The 23,879-nt window shown below is 36.6% G+C and overlaps 1 protein-coding gene across 5 annotated transcripts in view; it reads left to right on the top strand.

Annotated features, from left to right (window-relative positions):
• RanBP3 (ran-binding protein 3) overlaps positions 1-23,359 on the top strand; it is a 186,773-nt gene extending 163,414 nt beyond the window's left edge. For 4 of the 5 annotated variants that reach the window (XM_090388679.1, XM_090388682.1, XM_090388678.1 and 1 more), the window contains 3 exons: positions 11,195-11,309; positions 15,205-15,341; positions 22,181-23,356. In XM_090388679.1, coding sequence (XP_090244805.1) covers positions 11,195-11,309; positions 15,205-15,341; positions 22,181-22,549 — 621 coding nt within the window. In that variant the 3' untranslated portion in view covers positions 22,550-23,356. Of the gene's footprint in view, positions 1-11,194; positions 11,310-15,204; positions 15,342-22,180 lie in introns of all 5 variants that reach the window. The other variant, XM_090388680.1, reaches the window with a different exon arrangement.
• Positions 23,360-23,879: the final 520 nt, after the last annotated feature.

The raw sequence follows: 23,879 nt of genomic DNA on the forward strand, positions 1-23,879 counted from the left end.
TGCTGCATAAGCTTGCTTTCTTGCATCAAATGCCTCTGCTAATGCTAAGAATAGTAGATTAGTGAAAGGTGAAAGAATGTTAATATCCTAGAGGTTATGATGAACCTCTAGGATATTATCATTCTTTCACCGTTATAGTTACTGGCACCTTGTGTAACTTTCACATCCATTTATACTTACTTAATTTAATTTAATATTAATACAAATTATATTTATACAGTCGATTCCAGTTATTTGGGGACATCAGGGCTAGTGCGTTTTGACCCGATTAAGCGGCGGCCCAAATTATTCCGAAGTTTCATGTAAATAGTTAAAAATACGATCCCCCCCCCCCCGCTTTACAATTGGTTCACTGTACAATCAAATCATGTTACGATGGACTCTCCATAGTAAAGTACCGTTCACTATACGATGTGTAGTAAGTGCCGGTCATTGTGATCATAGGCTCCCTCCCACCTGTTGCCAAGTGGGAGGGAGCAGCAGTGCGTAGCACATGCTTCTTGATTAGACCGGGGTTCGAGCTCGGGACCACCAAATACGGAGGATGTGGAAAGGTCAGGGAATGACCACCCCATATCCCTGGAGCAATATGGCCTTAGTTGCTAATGCTCCTAAAAACCAAATAACAAACAAACATTGTGATCGCGTTTGTGAATTGAATTTTAATTCTATTAAACAGCAATTCTAATTAGCAAAAATAGGAGGAATATTATCTACAGGCTATAAAAGTAAGGATATATTAAGCACAAATTTACCCTTTATTACCTTACCAATTAAAAAATTTAATGAAACGTGAAAATTGGAAGAATATACGTGATAATTAATGTGTACTGTAATATGTACATACTAACTAGTTGACATTTCTGTTCACTGACATTTGTGGGTGGGGGTTAAAATTTAAAACAGTAAAAAGATAAGCAATCAATAACAAAGAACACGGCACACACAAATTGCAAGTAACATGATGTGCACAAGTGAGAATGGAGTAACAAGTTATGAAGCTTTAAAAATAGGAATGAAGAGAAGATTCTGGAAATTAACTTTTTTATATGATTTGAAGATTTCATGGAAGTGTAAACACATTTCAACATAATAACCCACAGAATTCCAGCTGTCGGTATTATCGCAAATTCAGTAAGATAGAGTTTATTATCCGTTTATGATAGATTGCATTAACGGAAAAGCACAATAAACAGGTAACTGCTTTGTCCCTTTGTCCTCCATAACTAGCACTACTAATACATAATGTTAGCACACTGCCCTTCACCACTACTAACTTATGTAGAAATTATGGGCGTTGGGTACTTTCTGCATATAGCAGTGTCCCAGGTCCGTAATCCATTATTAATAATATCTAAAACTGTTGCTTCCTATAAAATGTGTGTGTGTGTGTGTGTGTGTGTGTGTGTGTGTGTGTGTGTGTGTGTGTGTGTGTGTGTGTGTGTGTGTGTGTGTGTGTGTGTGTGTGTAAGGCTATCCATACCAGGGCTAGTTTTAAATATAACTAGCGGGATGGTTGGGGTCACTACAAACCTCACACTCCCAAGTAGTACCACAATTTAAAAATAATAATGTATAAATAAGTTAAGTACATATACAACCCATGTACGTGTAATGTCTAATTGTCCACAGACAGTAGCATTAACGCTGGAGCCAATATTTATTTAAACCTAAACGTCATTTGACATAAATCCAACACACACACATACACAGAAACGTGCATATACATATAGGAGTCTGCATTTTTTTTTTTTTTTTTTTTAAAGGGGTCTGTAAACTTTTTTGATTTTTGATAGGGTCCATAGATCTCAATAGTTTGGGATCCAAACAGTAGAGCATTGACCCTTTTCTAATCCTTGATTTTAACATATTCTTTATTTATTTTATTTTTAATGGTTTATGTGGATCTTCAGAAACATGACAGTTTCATTTTAATTGATGTCTTTCTCAAAGAAATAATAGACAGTCAAATTAAAGTATTTTATATTGTTTGATTTTAATGTTTTTCTGTCCACTTCCACCTTTTTATGTACACATTTCCAGTGCGAATCAGTAAACAATACTGAATAGTCACATTCTTGTTTTATCAGTTATTGTTATCACTTAAACTGTGTCCTGAAATGATCAAAGCAGCATATGCCATATTAACAAAGTGGTACAAATGTCAATTTGTGTATATATATATCCAGTTAGCATTAGTAGTGGCATATGATGCAAGAAAGCAAACTTATACAGCATCAGCCAAAAAAAAAAAAAAAAAAAAACACTTCCCATTTCACCTATCCATTTCCTCCAAAAGTCTGTCTAGTTCTTCCTTGAATTTATTTAAGCTGTCAACTTCCACAATGACAGATGGAAGTTTGTTCTAGCAATCAACCACTCACTGGCTAAAAAGCAAATTTCTGCACATCTATTCTGCAACCGTCTTTCCTCAGTTTGAATTTATGTCTCCAAGTGTATAAACCGAGCAAGAAGTTTGAGCAAGCTCAATCCTATCAGCATTGAGCTTGCTCAAACCATTGAAAGCCTTGTACACCATCTTTTTCTCACCATCTACTGCAGACAGTGCTCGAGCAAATGTTGTGTGTAAATAGTATGCTTTTTAATTTGAAATAATATCCTGATCCATAGGTTGCATGAGTGAAGTCATGTTTGGTGGTAGAAATATAACTCTCACTTTCAAATTAAAATCATCTAGGTGCGTAGGATGTCCAGGAGCATTATCTAATAGTAGCAAAATCTTGAAAGGAATGCCGTTGTATTTACAATATTTTTCAACCTTGGGAATGAAGCAGCATTTAAACCAATCCTGAGAGAGAGAGAGAGAGAGAGAGAGAGAGAGAGATTTTCATGCTCTCTAGTTCAGTCGGAAATGCACAGGTAGGGTGGCTTTATCGATGTCCTTAAATGCATGAGGATTTCTAGAATGGTACACAAGCAGTGGTTTCAATCTGTAATCTCCCACTGCATTAGCCCCAAGCAAGAGCATTGCCTTATCTTTTAGAGCCTTGAAACCTGGCATCGTCTTTCCCCTCTTTGGCAATGTATGTGCGATCCAGCATTTTTTTCCAATACAGAGTAGTCTCGTTAAATAGCCACTGTCATCAATAATTTTTTCCAACACATCACAATTTCTCTGCAGCTGCAGAATCAGCACTGGCGACTTCACTGCATACTTTAATGTTGTGGAAACCATCGTGATGCTTAAATCTATTAAACCACCCATTGCTTCCACAAACTTGGCTTTGGGGTTGGCTGTACTTTACTTATCCTTAATATCTTCATAAATACTTCTTGCTTTTGCTTAAATGGCAATTTAAGCTCTGGGACGCTTGTTTCTGAATTTGATTTTCCATCCATATTATTAATAGCTTTTCCATCTTTGATATAGCACCTGAATGCTGTTTTGTGATTACTGTTGATCTTAATGCATTGATCCTTTAGCATGTTCTTTTTTTTACGTGCACTGTCCTTAAAAGTAGTATTCACTGTTGAAGCAGCGAGGCTTAATTCCCGTGCAATAGATGACAAACTTTGTTCTGCTTTGTACTTCTTAATCATTTCATCTTCATTTCTAAATCAATTTTGTTTCATTTCCAAGCACTGCCACCACTTGCACCTTCCATTGGTTGCTTTCTCTTCATCATTGTAATAAGTAAATAGGAATGAAGAGCAGATTCTAAACATTTATTTATGTTTTTTATATGACTGAAGATTTCAGTGAAGGGGTAACACATTTCACTATAATAATGTAAAAACCTACACAATTCCAGTTATCAGTATTATCACAAATGCAATAAATTCTTGCATTTGTCTGTTAGTGCAATCTATTTGCACTAACAGAAAAGCCCAATAAACTGGAAAGTGCAAATTGTTTTTATTGTTTTATTGCCGTGACCTCCAGAAATGGATTTACCTTATAATATTTTCAAAATACCTCTTATTTATTCCTACTGGGTGCAAAATATGTTTCCATATTTTTTTCAGTTTGCACTGGCCAGCAAAAACTTTATGTAAAGTCGAATTTGTGTAAGTCGAGTATTACATAAGTTGGGGAGTACTCAGTGGTGGGATTCAGCCGGTTCGCACCAGTTCGGCAGAACCGATACCTAATTTTTTGTTGAGTTCGGCAAACCGGTTGTTAAAATGGCACTTTTGATCACAATTCTCTCTAAGGTGGGCGTCTGGTATTCTATCATAATTAATCTGCATACCCTATGCCATTTATTAATTCAGCAAGAAATTTTCATTTAGTATCGATAAAATGAAGAAAATGTATGTTCTGATTGATGTTTATCAATGGTATAAGCATAGTGCTTTGTTTATAAAAGTTTATGCTATGACCACACGTGGACAGAACCAGTAAAAATATTTAAATATATAGGCACATATCCGCTCCTGCTCTATAATATATTAAAATAAAACATTTTTAAAATTTTTTTCAGTACCCCTTAAAAGGATGAAAAGGCAACAGAGTTTGACAGATTGTTTCAATAAGAAACCAAAATCAGAATTTGTTGTATTAGAATTGGCCTTGGATTCAGTTACATCAACAATTTTCGTTGAACTAGTTGAATTGGAAAAACAAGATGCAGAGACAATATGTTCTTCAGTTATGGAAAGTTTAAATAATATTGGGCTTACTAAGAACTACCTAGAAAAAAATTTAATAGGATTTTGCTCCGATGGTGCCAGCGTTATTCTTTGGAGAAAATGTGGAGTGAGCACTAGGATTGCAAAACAGTTTCCAAACATAATAATATGGCACTGTTTAAATCATTGCCTCCATCTTGTTTTAGATGATTCGATAAAGGAAATAAAGCAAGTAAATCATTTTAAAATATTTATTGATAAGATACACACTATTTTTCATCAATCCAATAAGAACCAAATTGAACTTTCCAAAATATCCGAACAACTTGGAATTGAAATTATAAAGATTGGTAGAGTTTTGGGACCAAGATGGGCTGCCTGTAGTTTAAGGTCAACCCTAGCTGTGTGGCGCACTTATCCAGCGCTACATCACTATTTTTTATTCAAATATAAAGTACTTAGGTATGGCTGCCCGTCTTGAAAATATATATTTTATAACTGATTTGGCATTGATGATTGATATTTTAAACGAAATTTCTCTTCTTTCAAATGCACTGCAAGCAACAAATATAGACATAATAAAGGCTGAAAAACTCGTGATAAGATCTATTAAAGCGTTTCAAATGCTTGGAAGGAAAAGGGTCCATACGAAAAAAAAGTTGATGAATTAATTACTTCAGAAACCTTCAAAAATATAAAATTTGTAGAAAATCATCGATTTGTCGGGCTTCCTCGGGAAAGACTTTTAGAAAACATCGTAATGAATTTGAAAAAAAAAGACTAATGGATTGTGAACATTTAAAAGCAAGTTGTAGCCGATTTCAAGATAAATTACAATTTCTCAATTTTTTGGAGCCAGATTACTGGAATATTGAAGAAGTACTAGTTCCATGGAAAACAGCTGAAGAACAATTGCTCGTATTTAATGACATTTTTAATTACCAAATTGATATTAAAGATTATCGAGATTTTGCGGAAAACTTTTAAAAAAATTCGCAGAATTATGCAATTCCTGAAAGTGTTCAAAGAGCTAAAAATATTGTCAGAACAATTGCTGTAAGTTCAGCAGAAGCGGAAAGGAGTTTTTCAAAGATGAACATAATATGTTCAGAGAAGATAAGTCGCCTAACTGTTTCTAATATATCAAACACAATGACTATTAGTCTAATCTGCCTACCTCTAAAGGGATGGGATCCTACTCCTACAGTGAAAAGATGGTTAAGGATAAATCACTCAGCCGATGATGCTCGGATAAAAGCGAAGAAAATTGCAAGTGAGGATGCCAATCAAGAAGCAATATGGAAATATCTTAAATAACAGTTTTATTGTTTTTTGTCAGGTATTATTTAATATTTTTTCATTAATATTTTAAAAAACTTTCTTATAACATAATCTAGTTTTGCGGACCTCTTTTATTGTTCTTATTTAAGTATTAAGTACATGAAATAAACTACCTTTCCGTATATAGTTTTTTTTTATACTTAGAACGGAAAAACTACAGAACACGGTGCCCCTTTGAAAATCACGTCGAGAAGAAGAGGGGGGAAAAGCAGTGACGTACGGTTCGTAACTCCACTCACTCACTGCGTTCCCCCTCTTCTTCTTGACAACTGCACGTGGCGAATGTCACGCGACATAACAGTATGGCGGAACTGAAAAACAACGAAATTAACGGCAATACAACAATTTTTTTCAGAGCAGCAATCAAAATAATTATATGTAAAAATAACACGCTAATTTCTTTTTCAAAACAAAAAAAAATAATGAGACGCAGTAAACGACCAATTTTCGGCAAATAGGGTCCTTGCTGTTGTCACAGACATTCTCTCAGATATGCCAGACAAGCTGTACTTGCTACCTGGGAGTCTAAAACGCTGATGGAACTGATATTCGGGTGACACTCAAGTCAAGTGGACCCAATTTCGGCGAAGTCCGGACGGTCTGTGACAGCCAAATCCTCTGCTTGCACCTTCACGATGGTGGGACTGTTAGTAATCCTGGGTATAACCTCCATGCACAAGTACATGGTGGGTGACCACCCAGGTGTGAACCAACATAAGCAGGGGTCGAGGTGTGGCGCCCACACCACATGGAGGAACGCCGCCCCTCTATGTTACCAGGCAGTACTAGGTGGTAGATGATTCTCATCAACCGGTGAAATACCACCACTTTGCTTATTGGAGGCTTGAAGTGGTGGAACCCATGTTTAGTCTAGAGCCAAGTTCCGGCCAACCCTTCCCTAACTCTTCCATCATGCAGTATGATTGATGACTTTTGAGGTTGTGATGAACGTCGTGGCGAGATCCAATATTCCTTACATTTCGAGGGTACAGCTCTAAAACGGTGTTCGCAGGCCGGCCGCTAGTTAGTACACCGGACTGAACCTATTGGTAACTCTCTAGGAAGCTTCCAGATCAGCTAGTGTATAATCTTGCTACCTCTACTCTGCCAGATAGTGACTGGAGGGAGTCCGAGTAGTGTGTATGAGGGGAGCATTGTCGAGGCCACGTTATGTCAAGGATCTGGATATATTCTTACCACATGTACACCATATCCAAAAATTTCATTACTTCATACAGCATGTCCCACCTACTTTTTCTTACTATTGAATACACCATGAATTGTCAAACTAAGAGAGCAAGCTTATCTGCAAAAAGATCTAAACCTCCCAAGCACTTCCTAATTCATTTCACAAATATACGTAGTCTCAGTTCTAATCTCAACGATGTCCATTTCCACTTGCAGTCTGCCAAACCCCCATGTACTTTTTCTGACAGAATCTCAGTTATCAGTTGATTTAACTACTGCTCATCTCAGATGCCCAAATTATTCGCTGTACGATTCCTTTCGCCTCAAAGGTGGTACTTGTGCATATGTCCGTTCTGATATTCCCTGTCAGAGACTTGGCAATTTGGAATCTCCTCTCTTTGATCTTCTCTGGCTTAAAATATCTCTACCTCATTGTGTCAAATTCATCTGTTGTCTCTACCGTTCTCCCAACTCCACTAATCACTTGGAGCTCTTTGACTCCCTCTCTTTGCAACTTGACTTTCTCCAGTCCAACTTTCCTAACAGTGAAGTAATTTTCCTTGGTGATTTTAATGTTCACAACTCCAGCTGCCTTCCGTTTTCTAGTCACACCGACCCAGCAGGTCGAGATGCTGAGGCTTTTGCAATTACTAATGACCTAGCACAGATTGTTCATTTACCTACAAGAATACCGGACAATCCTAATCATACAGCCAATACACTTGACCTTTTTTCTCACAAACAACCCTTCTAGTACACGGTCGAAGTGAGAGGTCCTTTAGGCACTTCAGATCACAACTTGGTGATTGTCTCTTCTCCAATGGAACCTTTATCTCATGACTATTCCCAACCAGGTGTTGTTTGGCATTACAAGAATGCAAAATGGGATGACCTGCGAGACTTCTTTTCTTCTTTTCCTTGGTTGGATTACTGTTTCAAAACTTCTGATGTCAACGTTTGCTCAGTGAAATTATTCTTGCAGGAATGGAATCCCTTATCCCACACTCAACTTTAAAATCTCGTCCTTTTTCTAAACCTTGGTTTTCCAATAAATGTGCTAAGGCTGTCCAAGAGAAGAATGTTGCATATCGTAATTGGCTTGTTTCTAATTCTTCAGTTTCATTTTCTGCCTACACCAAAGCTCGCAACAGTTGTAAAGCAGTTATTAATCAGTCCAAACTAGAGTTTGAACAGGCTAAGAGTAGAAAACTTGCTTCTTGCCCTAATGGTAGCCGAGCATTCTGGTCTCTTGCCAAAGCTATTGGACGCAACTTTTGCCCATCTTTGCTCCCACCTCTGTCCAAACTAGATGGTTCTGTTGCCACTTCAGCCAAGGATAAAGCTGACCTACTAGCATCCCATTTTTCTTCGAGCTCATGTATTAATGATCTTGGTAAAACACCTCCCACCATTCCCAACATGCTCCATTCAATGCCTCCTGTGGTCTTCTGTCAAAAGGATATCAGAAGGATTTTGATGAATCTTGATGCTAGGAAAGCTCCAGGTCCTGATGGTATTTCTCCACTTGTTCTCAAAACCTGTGCTCCTGAACTTACTCCTATTCTTTGCTGCCTTTTTTCACTTTCTTATTCCAAAGGTGTTTTTCCTTCTGCTTGGAAATTTGCTCATATCCAGCCAGTTCCTAAAAAGGGTGACAAATCCCTCCCATCCAATTATCGTCCCATTGCAATTACTTCTACCCTTTCTAAAGTAATGGAGAAATCAATTAACCGCCAACTCTTAAACTACCTAGAAATCTTCCGTCTGATCAATGATCACCAGTATGGATTCCGTCAGTGTCGATTCACTGGAGATATTCTGGCTTATGTTACCCAATTATGGACTAATTCAATGGAAAGGTTTGGTGAAACACAAGTTGTTGCTCTTGACATCTCAAAGGCTTTTGATCATGTTTGGCATAAAGGTCTTCTAAACAAGCTTCCATCTTATGGTTTGCCAACTGGTTTTAGTAATTGGTTATGCAGTTTTCTCTCTGATCGCTCACTTAGGGTGATGGTAGATGGCTCTCTGTCTTCTAACTTCTCCACTAATGCCGGTGTCCCCCAAGGTTCAGTTCTTTCCCCCACTCTTTTCCTCTTGTATATCAATGACCTTCTTCCACTGACTGGAAATCCTATCCATAGTTTTGCCGATGATAGCACATTGCATTCAACTTTCCATTTTGAGAAACCTTGTCCTGCTCAATCAGCTTCAACTTCTCGAAAATCTGCTACCAATTCCTTAAATGCCGATCTTCAGGTAATTCTCCAGTGGGGCAAAGACAACTTAGTTGATTTCAACCCTTCTAAAACTCAGTCTTGTCTTATATCTCGCAAAAAGGATTCTTCTGCTCCTATGCTTATCTTTAGTGACACTCCGATTTCTAGGCAAAATGATATATCTCTTTTGGGGTTTACCCTGACTTCTAATCTCTCTTGGCACAAGCACATTACAAATATTGCTTCCTCTGCATCTAAAAAACTTGGTTTTCTCTTTCGCTCTCGGCGTTACTTTTCTTCCAAACAGCTGCTCACTCTGTATAAATCGCAAATCTGCCCTGCCATGGAATATTGTTCCCACATCTGGGGTGGTACCCCCAAAACCTCTCTCAGGCTTCTTGATTCCATTCAGAAGAGGGCAGTTAGGTTAATTAATGATTCATTAATTAACCTAACGCGAGTGGAGAGACTCTAACAGAGTCTCTCCACTCGCTTTCTCATAGACGCACTGTTTCTGCTGCATGCCTCTTCTACAGATACTTCCATGGGCACTGTTCTTCTGAATTGGCTTCTATAATTCCTGCTCTCTCTTTCAAAACAGTCCGAACACGTGCCGCCACCAGCCAACATCCATTTACTGTCCAACTTCAAACCCACAGAACCAACTTTTCATCTTCCTCATTTATTCATTCAACTGCCGTTTTCTGGAACAACCTTCCTTCATAAGTATTTCCTGAAATTTACAATCTACAGAAGTTCAAGTCCAATGTCAACAAATATCTTCTTTCGTCTTCTTAACCTCAAACCCAAGCACGGTACTAAGTACTATAGGTTCTAATACCTCTAGTGTTTGGGGTTCACATAAAAAAAAAAAAAAAAAAAAAAAGGTAACCTAAAAACCTGACCAATTTTCATTAAACACAAAAGAAAGACAATTTAAAAACGTAAATCCCATTATATTTTTTTTTTTGTCCAATGACTGGTTTTTGCTTGAATCCTTTCCGAAGTCGCGTAAAAACATAACCTTTTTTGCTAAACAGAAACGAAAGTCAATTAACATGTGCAACAAATAGTAAAATTGCTCTTCGCATAAGTACAAAACGGCAACATAGAATTTTTTTTTTTGAAAAGAACACAACGGACACAATAATAGGTTAATGATAAGTGAAAATAACACAGAAATACAAATCAAACTAAACTCACCTCATCAGTGGAACAGGATAACGTCACAAACTCAGGACCACGAGGCAATTAGCAGCAAATTGACAAGTAGCAGCTGAGCACCATACACAGTGGAAACCAGCATTCAAAAGAAAGAATACGCAACTAATTTCACATTTAGCTGTTCAGTGACGTGTCACATGACGTCCACGTGAAACAAAGAGGGGATGCAGTCAGTAGACGGGGCCACAAACTGTCAATCACTGCTTTCCCCCCGCTCTGACAGCCAATTACAAGGGGGCACCGTATATTGGAGTAAGGCCCTTAGAACGGTCATTAAGGCAGCGAACTGGTTGTTAAATTATATGAATCCCACCACTGGGAGTACCTGTATATGGTAATAATGGCGAAGTACTTGTTTATTTTCTGAAATGTCAGCAATTCTACTGTAAATGTTCTTGAGGTGCTCATTTTATTCTGGTAAGGGCTTAAGAAATTCACTTAAAAAACTCAAATCCTGTAAGAGTTAGTTTTGATAAGTCACCCCCTTTAAATTAATTGTGCAAAATTATTCTGTAGTCTCTCTCACTCTCTCTCTCTCTCTCTTTCCCCCTTTGTTTTTCCCTTTATAATAATAAATGAATCAACGTTTGCTCCTGAAATGTTAACACTGCATATTTATTTGTGCACAGATAAACTGTAAATTATTTGCTTTTAATAAAAGCAATGGTTCCTGGCAAGAGCGTGGACGAGGTATTCTAAGGTTAAATGATCGTGAAGTGAATGGAATTCTACACTCAAGAGTTGGTAAGTCTTTCTGACATTTTCAAGTTTTTTATTTACAATTAACAGTAGAAATGTTTAAGATGTGGCATAACCTTTTGTTTGTTAGAATTTTAAAACAAAATTATTGTATTGTGGAAGACTGTAGGCTTTTATTCCCATTAGTAGTTATGCAAATTTGCTTATGTTTAGCATTTCACAATGTGAGATGTCTGGAGTGAAGAGAAATTGTTACTTAAATTTTTCTTAAAATTCAACTAGTAGTAGTAAATGATGCAGTTGCACTACAGTTGTTCACAATATCATACTTATGTTCAGCTTAAAGTTGTAATTCATGGGACTAATCTCGGCATTATTATTTCAGTTCCATGGAACAATGTCTGTGAACTCTTGAGTAGTATAAGTAAGAGACTCGGTATTATTCACCAAGTTGCCTCTAATAATACTTACTGTATTAAATAAAGATACCTTCTTGTTTCACTGTATTGTCTGCATTTACTGGTAAACAATCCCCTGAATAGTGGAACCATGTGTAAATGCATCACCACATATAACTGCTAGAGGCACTACCAAAGACTGGAAACCAAGACAACATTTAGCCATGGCATGCCCTAAGTGAGGGTTAAAATTGGAAATATTTGTAGAGTTTGAATGTGAGTTTTGTGTGCTTTTTAAAATATAAAAAATGGCATGCTCAGCTGGAAAGTTATAAAGCAATGAAGAAAATGTTTATACACTTTATTTGTGTTTAACGAAACCACATTGCCTCTAAAAAAAATTCAAGGTTTAGACCAAAATGATGGCAGATGAACTAATGTGCTTTAGTGGCAGACAATAAAATGCATGGATGATTATAAATTGTCAGTTGGCATTGAATCCTAAAGTAAGTATGAAATTAGTCTGTAAACACAAGTATTCAGAGAATTAAGTATGCTAAGGCAGATTATGAGAAGTCATTGATTAAGTGTTATGTTAACACATGGATGAACCGCGTTGTTCCACTTGCTGTGAATAGAAAAGTATTGATAATCCTGAACAAGTGGTGTACAGGATTATGAATACTTTTAAAACTGAATAAGTATATTGCATCAACATCCACAAGTGAAGTAGTTTTTAGAGATGAGAATACCAGAAGTCCATCTAATACTGACTGAGTCAATTGATTTTATGATAACTGAAAGGAAATGAAGAGAAATTGTTACAGCTAAAAGTAAACAGGGGCTATCTATTCAGGTATCCTAAAAGAACCAGCAAAAGAGGTAATTAAGACTTTAGATATAATAATCAGAGCATCTGTGGATTTGGGGGAAATTCTTATAGATTGAAGGTGTGCAAATGCCTGTTCTGTGCACACAAGTCATATAAAGGATAAATTAAATAAATTAGATCTATAAATTTGACTTAAGGGCCTGCAAAAATTAAGGAGTCATAGTTTTAAAGAAGTAATACAAGATCACTTAGATAGGAATAGAGCTTATAAGGCAGTCACAACATGGATTTGTTAAGGAGAGATCATGCCTAACTAATCTGATTAGCTATTGTGAGAGTAGTATTAGTGATATAGTGCAAAGAAGCCAGATGCTTTTGCTGCACAAGCCAAAAAAATTCTTTGTTTCCTCTTCTATAGATACTGATTCAGCAAGCCTTTGAAATTTCCTAAGTATTGGTGTCAGCCATGCATATAGTGCAAAGAAGAAAGAGGCTTTTGCTACACAAACCAAAAAAAAGTTTGTATGTGTTTTCCTATACTGTAGATTCAGCAGGCCTTTGAAATTTCTTAAGCTGTTGGTATCACAGGGAGGAAGGCAACTTATTCCAGTGATTAACAGGCTAAAGGAAAACTTCCTGCAGTTCCAGTCTGTAATTCTTTCCTCTTAGTTTGAATTTATGCCCCTTGGTTCTAGTATCATTTAATACTGTGAAAATTTCACCTTCATTCTATTTTTTTTATTATTTTTTTTATCTCCTCTCAAAGAATTATCTTTATACCAAAAAGCTTTTTTTTTTAGGTGTGGCCTACGTATTTGTATAGTGTTCCAGGCGCAGTCTCACATTACCTTATACTGCGTAATTTTGAACTTGTTATATCAATGTGCAATTGTTTGATAAATCTTCAACAGGAGACCAGTTTGCCAATTTAATGGTACATAGGAAGCACTACTGTTAGATTTGATTCCACAACAACATGGAGCATATTATCACCAGTTGTCTTCATACAAATCATTCTGCCACTGACCTTTTTCGGTGGTTTGACAAAAATCCCGCAAGCTATTGTTCTAAACACAAAACTAATCTTGCATTTATATGACAGTTGAAACAATTAAAATTCTTCTTGTGCACATTAAACATGCATCACAGAAGCTAGAATTCACCTTTAAAAATGAGAATTTCTTTCCATGAGCATACTGAACTGACTGATGCATAATGAAAGTCCATAGTTAAGACTCTTGGCTCTCTGCCTTTTTACACCTTATAGTTTTAGTTCATACATCAGTGAGAAAAAAGTGCACTCTTTTTCTTGGTGATAATATTTAAAACATGCTGTGTTTTAATTTCTTCACTCATGATTTAACCATACTGAGTGGGAGATAAGTTTCAAGATAAATAAGCTTTTGCTGTATTTATAGGAAGGTTTGATATTAATAAATGCAAGGTACTGCATTCAGACAGCATTAATCCCAGAATGACTTGCTATTTGAGTGGTACCACATGCTAGTGGAGAACAAAAAAGACCTAGGTGTAATTTTAGAGTCCAACATGAAGTTCTCTGAGCATTGCCCACAGGCAGCTGAGACAGTTTATGGGGTTCTCTTAGTATTATACAGTAAACTCCCATTTAGTGCTTTCAAAGGGACTAGCTCAGAAGAACTCTGTTAGCAGGAAAGCATAAGGAGGCCCCACCACTTCACAGGACTGATCATGGACTAGAAGAAATATTATCAAAAATAGGACAGCACTATAAATTATTCCATTGTATAATGTAGTGATTAAGCTGCATCTTGAAAACTGTTTACGTCTGGAAACCTCATTTTAGGGCATATGTGGATTTGTTGTAGAAAAGAGTGACAAGATTTGTCAGAGACACAAAAGGGTACTCTTACTTAGAAATAATTCAGTTATGCGAGTTGCAGCATCTATAAACTAGACACCTGTGATTTGCTGATAGAAATGTTTAAAGCTTTAAATGGATTGAATAAACTAAATGCTAATGGCATCCAGACTTTTTCATGCAACACACACACACACACATTGTGGGACATAAATTTAAGGTTGGTTTCAGGAGAGATATGTCTAAATTTGCTTTTACCTGGTGAGTAATTGACTGTTGGAGCAAAGTTCCATCTGGTGTTGTGGAAGTGGGTAGTTTGGATAAATTTAAAGGATTAGATAAAATACTTGATTGTTTAAATTCCTCTTTGGGAATGATTTTCAAGTCTGGTCTGTTGGAATGCAACTTAACTGCTTTGGGGACTGAAATAAAATGTTTTCTTTCAGTCTCAGAGGCAGTCAGTCATTATTGATATTTATTAGTTAATATATATTTATATTAATATTTATTCTAGTAGTGATAACAGCTTTATGATGATTTTTTTTAAGAGAGTAGTTTGACAGTATGCATTGTGCTAAAATGCATACAAGTTAAAATCATTCAAATAGAATCACAAATATTTGTTAGAGGAATTGGTGAGAATTAGGTTAAAATTATTAGGTTAGGTTAAAATAAAATTGTATTAAATTGGCTGATTCAATTCTTGGTATTAATTGGTTGGATAATTTTTGTAGCATCCAAAACATTGAACGTGCAAAACCATTATGTACCATATCGATCTTATTGTTGCAAACTAGAATGAGTTCTAAATATATTGTAAATTTCTCTAAGACTTGAACTTGGTCATGATGTAAATTTATTCTCTTACAGTAATGCGAACACAGGGCAGTTTGAGAGTAGTACTCAATTCCAAAGTTTGGTCAGGCATGACTGTTGAGCATCCAACTCCAAAAACAGTTAGACTGTCAGCAATAGATACTGATGGAATAAAAGTATTTCTTATCATGGTAAGGATCTTACTTATTATAATTTTTATTTGAGTAAATATTATTCAGTAAATGATAAATTGCAATATACAAATTCTAATATATTAATATAGGGGTGGACAAAATAATGGAAACACCTGTGATAAGAGTTACAGGTATGCACTAATATGGTGTTGGGCCACCTTTTGCTCTTAAGACAGCTTGCATTCTATGTAAAATAATCAAATAACTCTTGAATGTTTTAAGAGGAATACTGAACCATTCTTCATAGGGGAACATTTCAGGCTTCTCGAGTGATGAAGGTGGAGAAAATCTGGTTCTCAGTCTCCTCTCCAAATATGTTCACAGTGACTCAATAATGTTAAGTCTAGTGATTGTGCATTTGAGGAGCATGAAACTGAGTGCTTCGGCTCAGTTTCATGCTCCTCAAACCAAGACTGGACATATCTGTCGTGTGTATTGGAGAATTATCATTGAAACATGGAACCATTTGTGGGAAACAGTGTTTGCACTATAGGATGAACCTGGTCACTCAGAATATCAAGGTAATCAGAGGCAGTAATTTGCCCATTCAGGGTGATAGGACCCAAAGAATGCCAAGATATTGCTGTCCAAACCATTGTTGACCCTCCTCAGTGTTTGATGGTTGGCATAAGACAGTCAGGATGATGCACTTCCTTTGGCAGTTGCCAAACAAACTGTCCTTGATGTTGGATAAAGTGTGAATGTTTCTAATCATCAAGTGTCCAGTTTTTGTGCTCCTTACACCATTGCATCTTCTTTCTAGCAGTAACAAGAGGCTTGGCAATAATGGCTCTGCCATAAATTTCAGCTTTATGGAGTTCTCACCAAACTGTTTTGCTAGAAACTGGATTGCTAAGACTCACATTATTTCTGCAGTTATTTTTGAGGCAGTAGTTTTATGTTTTCAGGCTTCAGTCCTTTCCAGTATCTGGTGTTCCCTTTCAGTCAGCTTCAATTTCCTGCCACAATTTGTCCTATCAGATTTTGTTTTTTCACACTTAATGAATGCAAACCTCACTTTCGGTATGGTTTCTCTGGATACATTAAACAAATCAGCAGATTTAGTCACATTGTTATTTTTTTTTTTTCACTACCTGTAATTGTAATATGTTAACTCTGTTTTTAATAACCTGGTTTGTGTCCAATAAAAGCATACAAAACTACATTCTCAGTAAATAGGAATGCGGTTTTGTGTTCTTCTATAGTTAAGAAAATTCAAAATACTGGTTTACTCTGAAATCCATCATAATTTAATTCCTACAAGCAATCTGGTTAATTGGCAATTTTCTTCCTTTCTTTCATATTATCATCTATTATTTCACTTAGCCCTGCCTCAACCTTCAAAGACAGGAGCGAGCAATATAACATTACAAATATGTGACAAAAGTTCAAGAAATTGAAAGTATGGTGCTTATTTTAGAGTGTGCCAAGAATGTATTTAATATTTTTTGGCATTTTTTATATGTAGCAGATAAGATATTAGCACTGAAAGGTAAAGGAAACTCTATTGTGAACAAAAACTAATAACAGTCAGAAACCACCAGTGATGAAAAGTTCAAAAAAATTTACTGTATGTTCTCTGTAGCCACAAATGGAATTAACCACTGTGTTGAAGCCTGCATATACTGTTTAAGTAATTAGTAAATTTTTTAGTGTAAATTGATTCAGGAAATTGCAGATTTCTTAGCTCCTCTTCTTGACTGTCCTTTGGGATAGTGGGTTTAAAGACCTCTTCAATGAGGGATGCAGTCAGCTGATCTGGGGCAATAGTAGTATACACCGATGAGCCAAAACAGCTCATACCTGGCGAGGCATGGATGCTACAAGATTTCTAAATGTCTTGTGGTATCTGGTACCAACATGTAACCAGCAGATCCTTTAACTCCTGTAAGGTCTGTGGTTGAGACGCTGCAGATCAGTGTTTCAGTTCCAACACAAACCACAGATGATCGATGGGATTGATGTCTGAGGAATTTGGAGGCTAGGGCAATACTTGGAAGTCTTCCTCATGTTCCCTGAACCAGTTTCGAACAATCCAGGCGGTGTGGCATGGCGCATTATCCTGCTGGAAGATGACATCGCCAGAGGGGGAGACCGTTGCCATGAAAGGTGTACCAAGTCAGCAATGATGTTAAGGTAGATGGTAGACATCAGAGTCCCCAGCACATGGGTGACTAGACCCAGGGTATTCCAGCAGAACATCGCCCCAAGTATGACACCACCGCCACAGGCTTGTTTTCATTCCATGGTGCATCCAGGCGCCATCACTTCCCCAGGTAAACAACACATATGTACCCAGCCATCCACATGGTGCAACAGGAAATGTGATTCATCAGACCAGACGACCTTCTTCCAATTACTCAAGGCACAGTTTTGATGCTCATGTGCCCATTGTAGGCACTGCCACCGGTGAACCGTGGTTAGCATGGGCACTCTGAGGGGCCTGCGGCTACGCAGCCCCATTTTCAGCAGGGTTCTGTGTACTGTGTGTGTGTTGTGACACATTACTCCCATCACCAGCATTCCAATTACCGGCAAGTTACACCACAGTCGCCCTTCTGTTGCCACGTACCATCCGGGAGAGCCTTTGCTCACCTCGAGTGTCGATGAGCTGTGGTCATCCAACCCCTCTCCGGTGGTTTGTGGGTTTTCCCTCCTCGGACTACTGTCAGTAGGTACTAACCACGGCTGACCGTGAGCTTCCCACCAGCCTTGCCGTTTCAGATATGCTCTGACCCAGTCGTCTGACCATTAAAACTTACATAAGCAAGTTTGCCTTTTTCAAACTTGCTTAAGTCTGTTGCCTTTCCCATCTGAAGAACAAGAGTAACACTGATCAATGGAGCTCAGTATCAGGTGTTTTTTATATTGTGTCCCGATTTGCATAACGACTCGCTGGTCATAATGTTTTGGCTCATCGGTGTAGTTTTCCTATGACTTAATCTGAGGATTTTTTTGGCCCAAACAAAATGAAAAATTGCTCCACAAACTCAGTTGTGTAGACATAATACACAAAAATGACCATCTGAACTGGCACACTGTGATGGGGTTACCCCATCACGGTTTGCCAGTAACCCACAAAGCAAGCAAGCTTTACCTGTCCCTCACAGGTTATGTAATGGGTAGTGCCATTTAATGTAACTGCTCTCTCACACTGTGTGGATAAGGACTGTGTTTTATTCGAGTCACCAGCTAAAGCTGAGACATTTCTTTTAGGATGGGTGTGCCTTTTATGGGCTTTGTTTGCACTGTGGCCAAGTTAGTCTTGGGCAGGGGATGTGTGACATTTAATTCCATATTCAGGATTAACCATTTAATCAGTGGTATCATATGGCTTTTTGCCTTTTTTATTTTTTTTAATAACTGTAGCCTTAGGCTGTTTATAGATTGGTTTGGTTAAGTAACTGTGAAATATACTAGTTAAAATTACACATTTTTTTGCAGAAAAGAAATATCCAAAAGTAGTCAACTTTAATTGGAAGCAGTATTCCACCACAGAATAATACATACAATAATTCAGTAATTCAGTTTAAAGAATAATTTAGCAGTTCAAATTTTCTTTAATCTTGTAGTTGTGCCTTATGTGTGTATGTATTGTTTTCTCCTTTCTCTTTCTTCAGCAGCAGGTGCTGAAGAAAGAGAAAGGAGAAAACAAACATGCAAATGTCTCTCCTTTTGTGAATAGGAGAGATATTTGCACATCTCCCGTCTGTGAGGACCTCCCCTGATTCCAAGAATGCTGTCAAAATTATTGCTCAAGGTTATTTGCCTCTCTTGCTGCTTCTTTCAGTATAACTGGATATATCCCATCAGCCCAAGGTTCCTTATTTACATTTAACTTCAACAAACTTCTCTTCCAATTTCCTCTCAGTTAAAGATCACAAAACCAGTATTCTTCTGGTATAGTCATCGCTAAAATCTTCGCATATGATAATATAGCTTTGTTCAGTTAAGTAGCCATGAAATATACTAATTTAAATTACACATTGCTCCACAATATAACTGATAGTGTTCAAAAAAGAAAGTTTTTATGTAAAATAAAGCTTTATATCCCAGTATTTTTACCAATCCTTTGATTGATCACCACATGCTGTTGCAACCTCTGTTAAAATAAATAAGCCTACTAGCTACCACTGTAAAATGTGATTATTCTTAATACAGTAATACACCGAAGTTACGCGATAGGCGGGTCCGACAAAAATCGCTTAAGTCGAATTCGCGTAAGTCGGGGTACAACTTTGCATATAAATTTTTTTTAATTGGGACCAAGGACTAACAAAAACACTAGTTTAGAAGAAAATTATTAATAAAACTGCAGTTCTTTATACATATTAATACAAAATATGTATTAAAAAAATAAATGACTTATGTAAAAAAGTTATGTCAATGGCTTCATAAAATCTAACAAATTCGTCTGACGACACAGCTTCCTTTTTTTCACGCAGAATTTCTTCATAGCAAGCTAATAATTTTTTTATTCCTTGCTTTGTAGCTATAACGCATTCTTCGTTGGAGGCTATGTTTTCTAAAATTTTTAACCCTTTTCAATTGAGCTGAGACCTTCTGTCAAGTTTGCAATTGTCATGTGCTTTACGCCGTTGCCTCATTTAGGCCTGTAGCACGGGCAATATCACATGGTCTTTCATTCCACTCAAAGCATTTCACAATTTCATATTTTTTCTCTATCGACAGAGGCGGACTGGCCATAAGCCTTACCGGGGAAACCCCGGTGGGCCAGAGGCCGGTGTGATTTTGGCCATAAACCATAGTATGAGGCCACTATAAATTTTCCCGGGTAAGAATTTTTGACCCAATCCGCCTCTGTTTATCGATAATTGCTTTTCTTTTTCTCTCTGAATCTGCAGTGTCTTCACCAGTACGCTTCCTTTTCACACCTTTTAAGTATTTTACTCATTTTTAGGGAATAAAGCACAATTTCAAAACGAGGAGGCACACTTGATACGCATAAACAAAGCTGTGCGCATGCAGCAACTGAATAAACAACACCATAAAGGCAGAGTTACACTATTAACACCTCACATTTCTAGGGGTTACTACCATAAAACAGTAAAAATCCAGTTGCGTTTCTGCTGGTGGAATCTGTTATAAACTGGTAGTGAACACGATCTAATTGCATACCGATAGCTGGAATTGTGTTGGTTTTTACATTATTATGGTGAAATGTGTTTCCCCTTCACTGATATAAAAAACATAAATACATTTTCAGAATCTTCTCTTCATTCCTATCGTGTTGCGTTCGGTTGAGGTGATTCTGCATTCGACTGCCATTTCTTGTAAACACAAAGGCGAATCGTGCATAAGCCAATTCGGTTCTTGTTATATTATAAGATATCGTTACCGTATTTATAAATAGTGTATGATCGAATTCGTGTAGTGTAAACACGTGTTATACGAGGACTGACTGTATACGGCTTGACCGACGCGATCCATTTCTCTCGTGCAAACGATGTAATTTCCGACAAAAGTTGAGCACGAATTCGAACGCACACATATAAATATGACAGTTGGAATACAAATTCTTGTATTTGTGTGCAGCTCATGCACAGCAAAGTTGAATTTTGTTCATCTTTCGCTCTCACTCTCCGCTGCCGCACCGTATATCGATAATATATGAAAAACAACCTTGAAGATAGTGGGTGGCAGTGTTGCCAAATGAAAAAAATCAAGAACCGCGTAACTCAGAGTTCACGTAAGTCGGGGTATTACTGTATCACATAATGTAAATCTGGTACCTATCCTGTACAGTGGAATACTGCTTCCATTAAACCTGAATTTTAATTTTGAACAGTCAGTTTCATTCATTGCTCACAGGTGATATATCTTTCTTCATTATGATTTTCTGTGCATTACCTGAAAAGAATGAGATTTTATGTCTGATAACTCAGTGCTTCTGAAATGTTTTATTCTTAATGAAATTAACAAATATAAATACATTTAGTGTTTGTGTAACAGTTTGCCTTTTATAGTTGTAGCTTGATTGGGTGGGATCTTTGGTTTAAAATAAATGAAAAAGGAATACCCATACGACTAGTCTCCTCTGCAAGGAAAAATGCATGGTAAAAGCGCAGATGATTATTTATTACTCTGTTATAGGTGTAATAAAAACTAACAAACATTTCAGATTTTAGACTTGAGTATCTGCTTGGTTTCTTCTGACAGTGGCATTCAAAACTTTAACCAGCGGGTGGTTGGTAGGTGGAACAGACTTCCATCCCTTGTCGTGGAAGTTGATAGCCTAAATAAGTTTAAGGCTCAGCTGGACAGGTATTTCGAACGAACAGAGGGGTGAAGTGGAAATGGTATTTTTTATTTATTTATTTTACTTTATTTATTTTTATTTTTTATTTTTTTTTGGCTGATGCTGCATAAGCTTGCTTTCTTGCATCAAATTCCTCTACTAATGCTAATGCTAACTCATAATTGGTTCCACAATTAGGGTGTTTGTCCCTTTTTACAGAGATTACATTAGTAGTTTACAAAAAAGCAAAAAAATTACATTATATGCATGACTTAGCTTTGCTATAGCAAAGCTATATGGTTTGTTTAATATATAGGGTGCATTACTTAAAAGGTGCCAGGGGTCTGTCTAGTCTACCTTGCTTATGTTTAGGTTTAGTCTATTTGTTGTCTGGACCACTCCTCCCACCATATTTTGGCTGAACTTTTTGAATTTGATTAAAATTGAAATAAGTATTACCATTTATGTTAAAGTGTATAGTTTAATAATTCAGCAAGTACCTTTTCTTTTGTGAATAAGCTGTTTAGTTATATTAACATTTTAATACAAAATACTCATAGATGTTTACTTCACCCAGGCTCATCCTAAGGATTCTGAGCAGCTGTTTAGTGCCCTAGATTGGCGTGTAACAACATTAAAGTCTCAAGATGAAGCAAACCACAGAGATGGAAATAGTGAGGACATATCAGCTGTTCAAGAAGCCACAAGTTCTACTGGATTACCAGACTCATCTAGCAGTGATGGTTACAAGCACTTTACATCAAAAAGACCCTGTATATCCACATCACGGGAGGTGGGTGCTGATAGCAGTACAGAAGTTGAGTGCTCTCAGGGAAGAAATAACACCTCAGACAATATTGTTGATTCTACAGATTCAAGAGGAGTACTGTGCTTTGTCAATGATGATGATGATGGAGGTGGTGAAATTAACCAACACACTGGTTAAGTGTAAATTATAAGAACTGTTAACTGACTTAGGTTGAAATATTGTTTCTCCCCTGCTTTCACTCTCTCAACCATCGTTTTAAATATGTCATTTTGTTAGTTGCATCATGCAGATTAAACCCTCTAGCCTTGGCAAATCCTTTATGTAAATGTATTAATTTCTTCAATACACTGTGCCAGTTTACCAAAAGGCAGGTAAAAACACTGTTTCAAGTTCTTCCTGCTGTTAAAATTCAATTACTTTTAGAAAGGAAATTAAAAAATAGTAAATTAGTAAAGGTGATGTGTTTCTTATTGAGTGTGCTGTAAGTGTTATTTATGCCATGTTGGAACAGACTTCAATATTTTTTAACTTATGTTGGGTTGGGGGGGGGTCTACCATTTGTGGAGGTTTTATATATATATATATATATATATCTCCATCCATATTGTTAAATTTTGAGACATTTTAAGACTTAAAACAGCGTTTCTCAAATTGTGGTCCATGAATAATGTTTGAAATTGTTTATAAATATTTAAAAACTGAAAGAACTTGCAGCATAGAAACAATTTTAAGCTTTGGGAGTCCTTAAGACTAAAGTTTGAGAACCACTGTGTTAAAACATTAAATAATTCATGATACATTTCATCATTCTAATTTTTCTCATTTTTATAACCCATTAGTTACAAAATCATATTTTACTTTTGTTTGCTAATATGCTAGAGGGAATAATCTAGAGTGAAGTGTTCTGCTTTGATGATGTATTTTTAAACCAAGGACAATAAGACACCACATACATTTTGGTTCCGTGGAACTTAAGTTTGGAAAGAAAATATTACATCCAGTTAGACAATTACTTTTGGATTGTTATGAAATTCCTGGTTACTTCTTTTTTGCTAAAGACTGGTATTTTTATTCAGCTTCTAGGTAATCAGGATGATACAAAAGAAAAATTTTTAAATTGAAATTTGAGAAAAGATAATTCTGTGTTGCTTTACATTATCAAAATATATTAGATACTGGTCAGAATTATCAAACGTATCATGTCCTCGACTCTTCATTGTAAAGCATTGTTCTGTAAATATAATAAAACTTGCTCAGCAAGTGTGGAAAAACTATTTAATATCAGATTACTTGTAGCATTATATATATATATATATATATGTATATCTACTGGTACAGTGCATCAAAAAGAAAGACAAAAGGATATTTGGATTCCCAAATCTTCCATGAGCTTGATGGTTAAATAGTATTGTGTTTATTATTCATACAGTATAGTCCTATGGACTAGCAAGTTGGTCTAGGTGCAAGATTTTAAATTATCAATCTCCTAGTATGTTCGTGGAGTATT

The sequence above is a fragment of the Mastigoproctus giganteus genome, chromosome 14 (genome assembly GCF_048544385.1).
Source record: "Mastigoproctus giganteus isolate SK-2022 chromosome 14, ASM4854438v1, whole genome shotgun sequence".
In the NCBI taxonomy this organism is placed as follows: Eukaryota; Metazoa; Arthropoda; class Arachnida; order Uropygi; family Thelyphonidae; genus Mastigoproctus; species Mastigoproctus giganteus.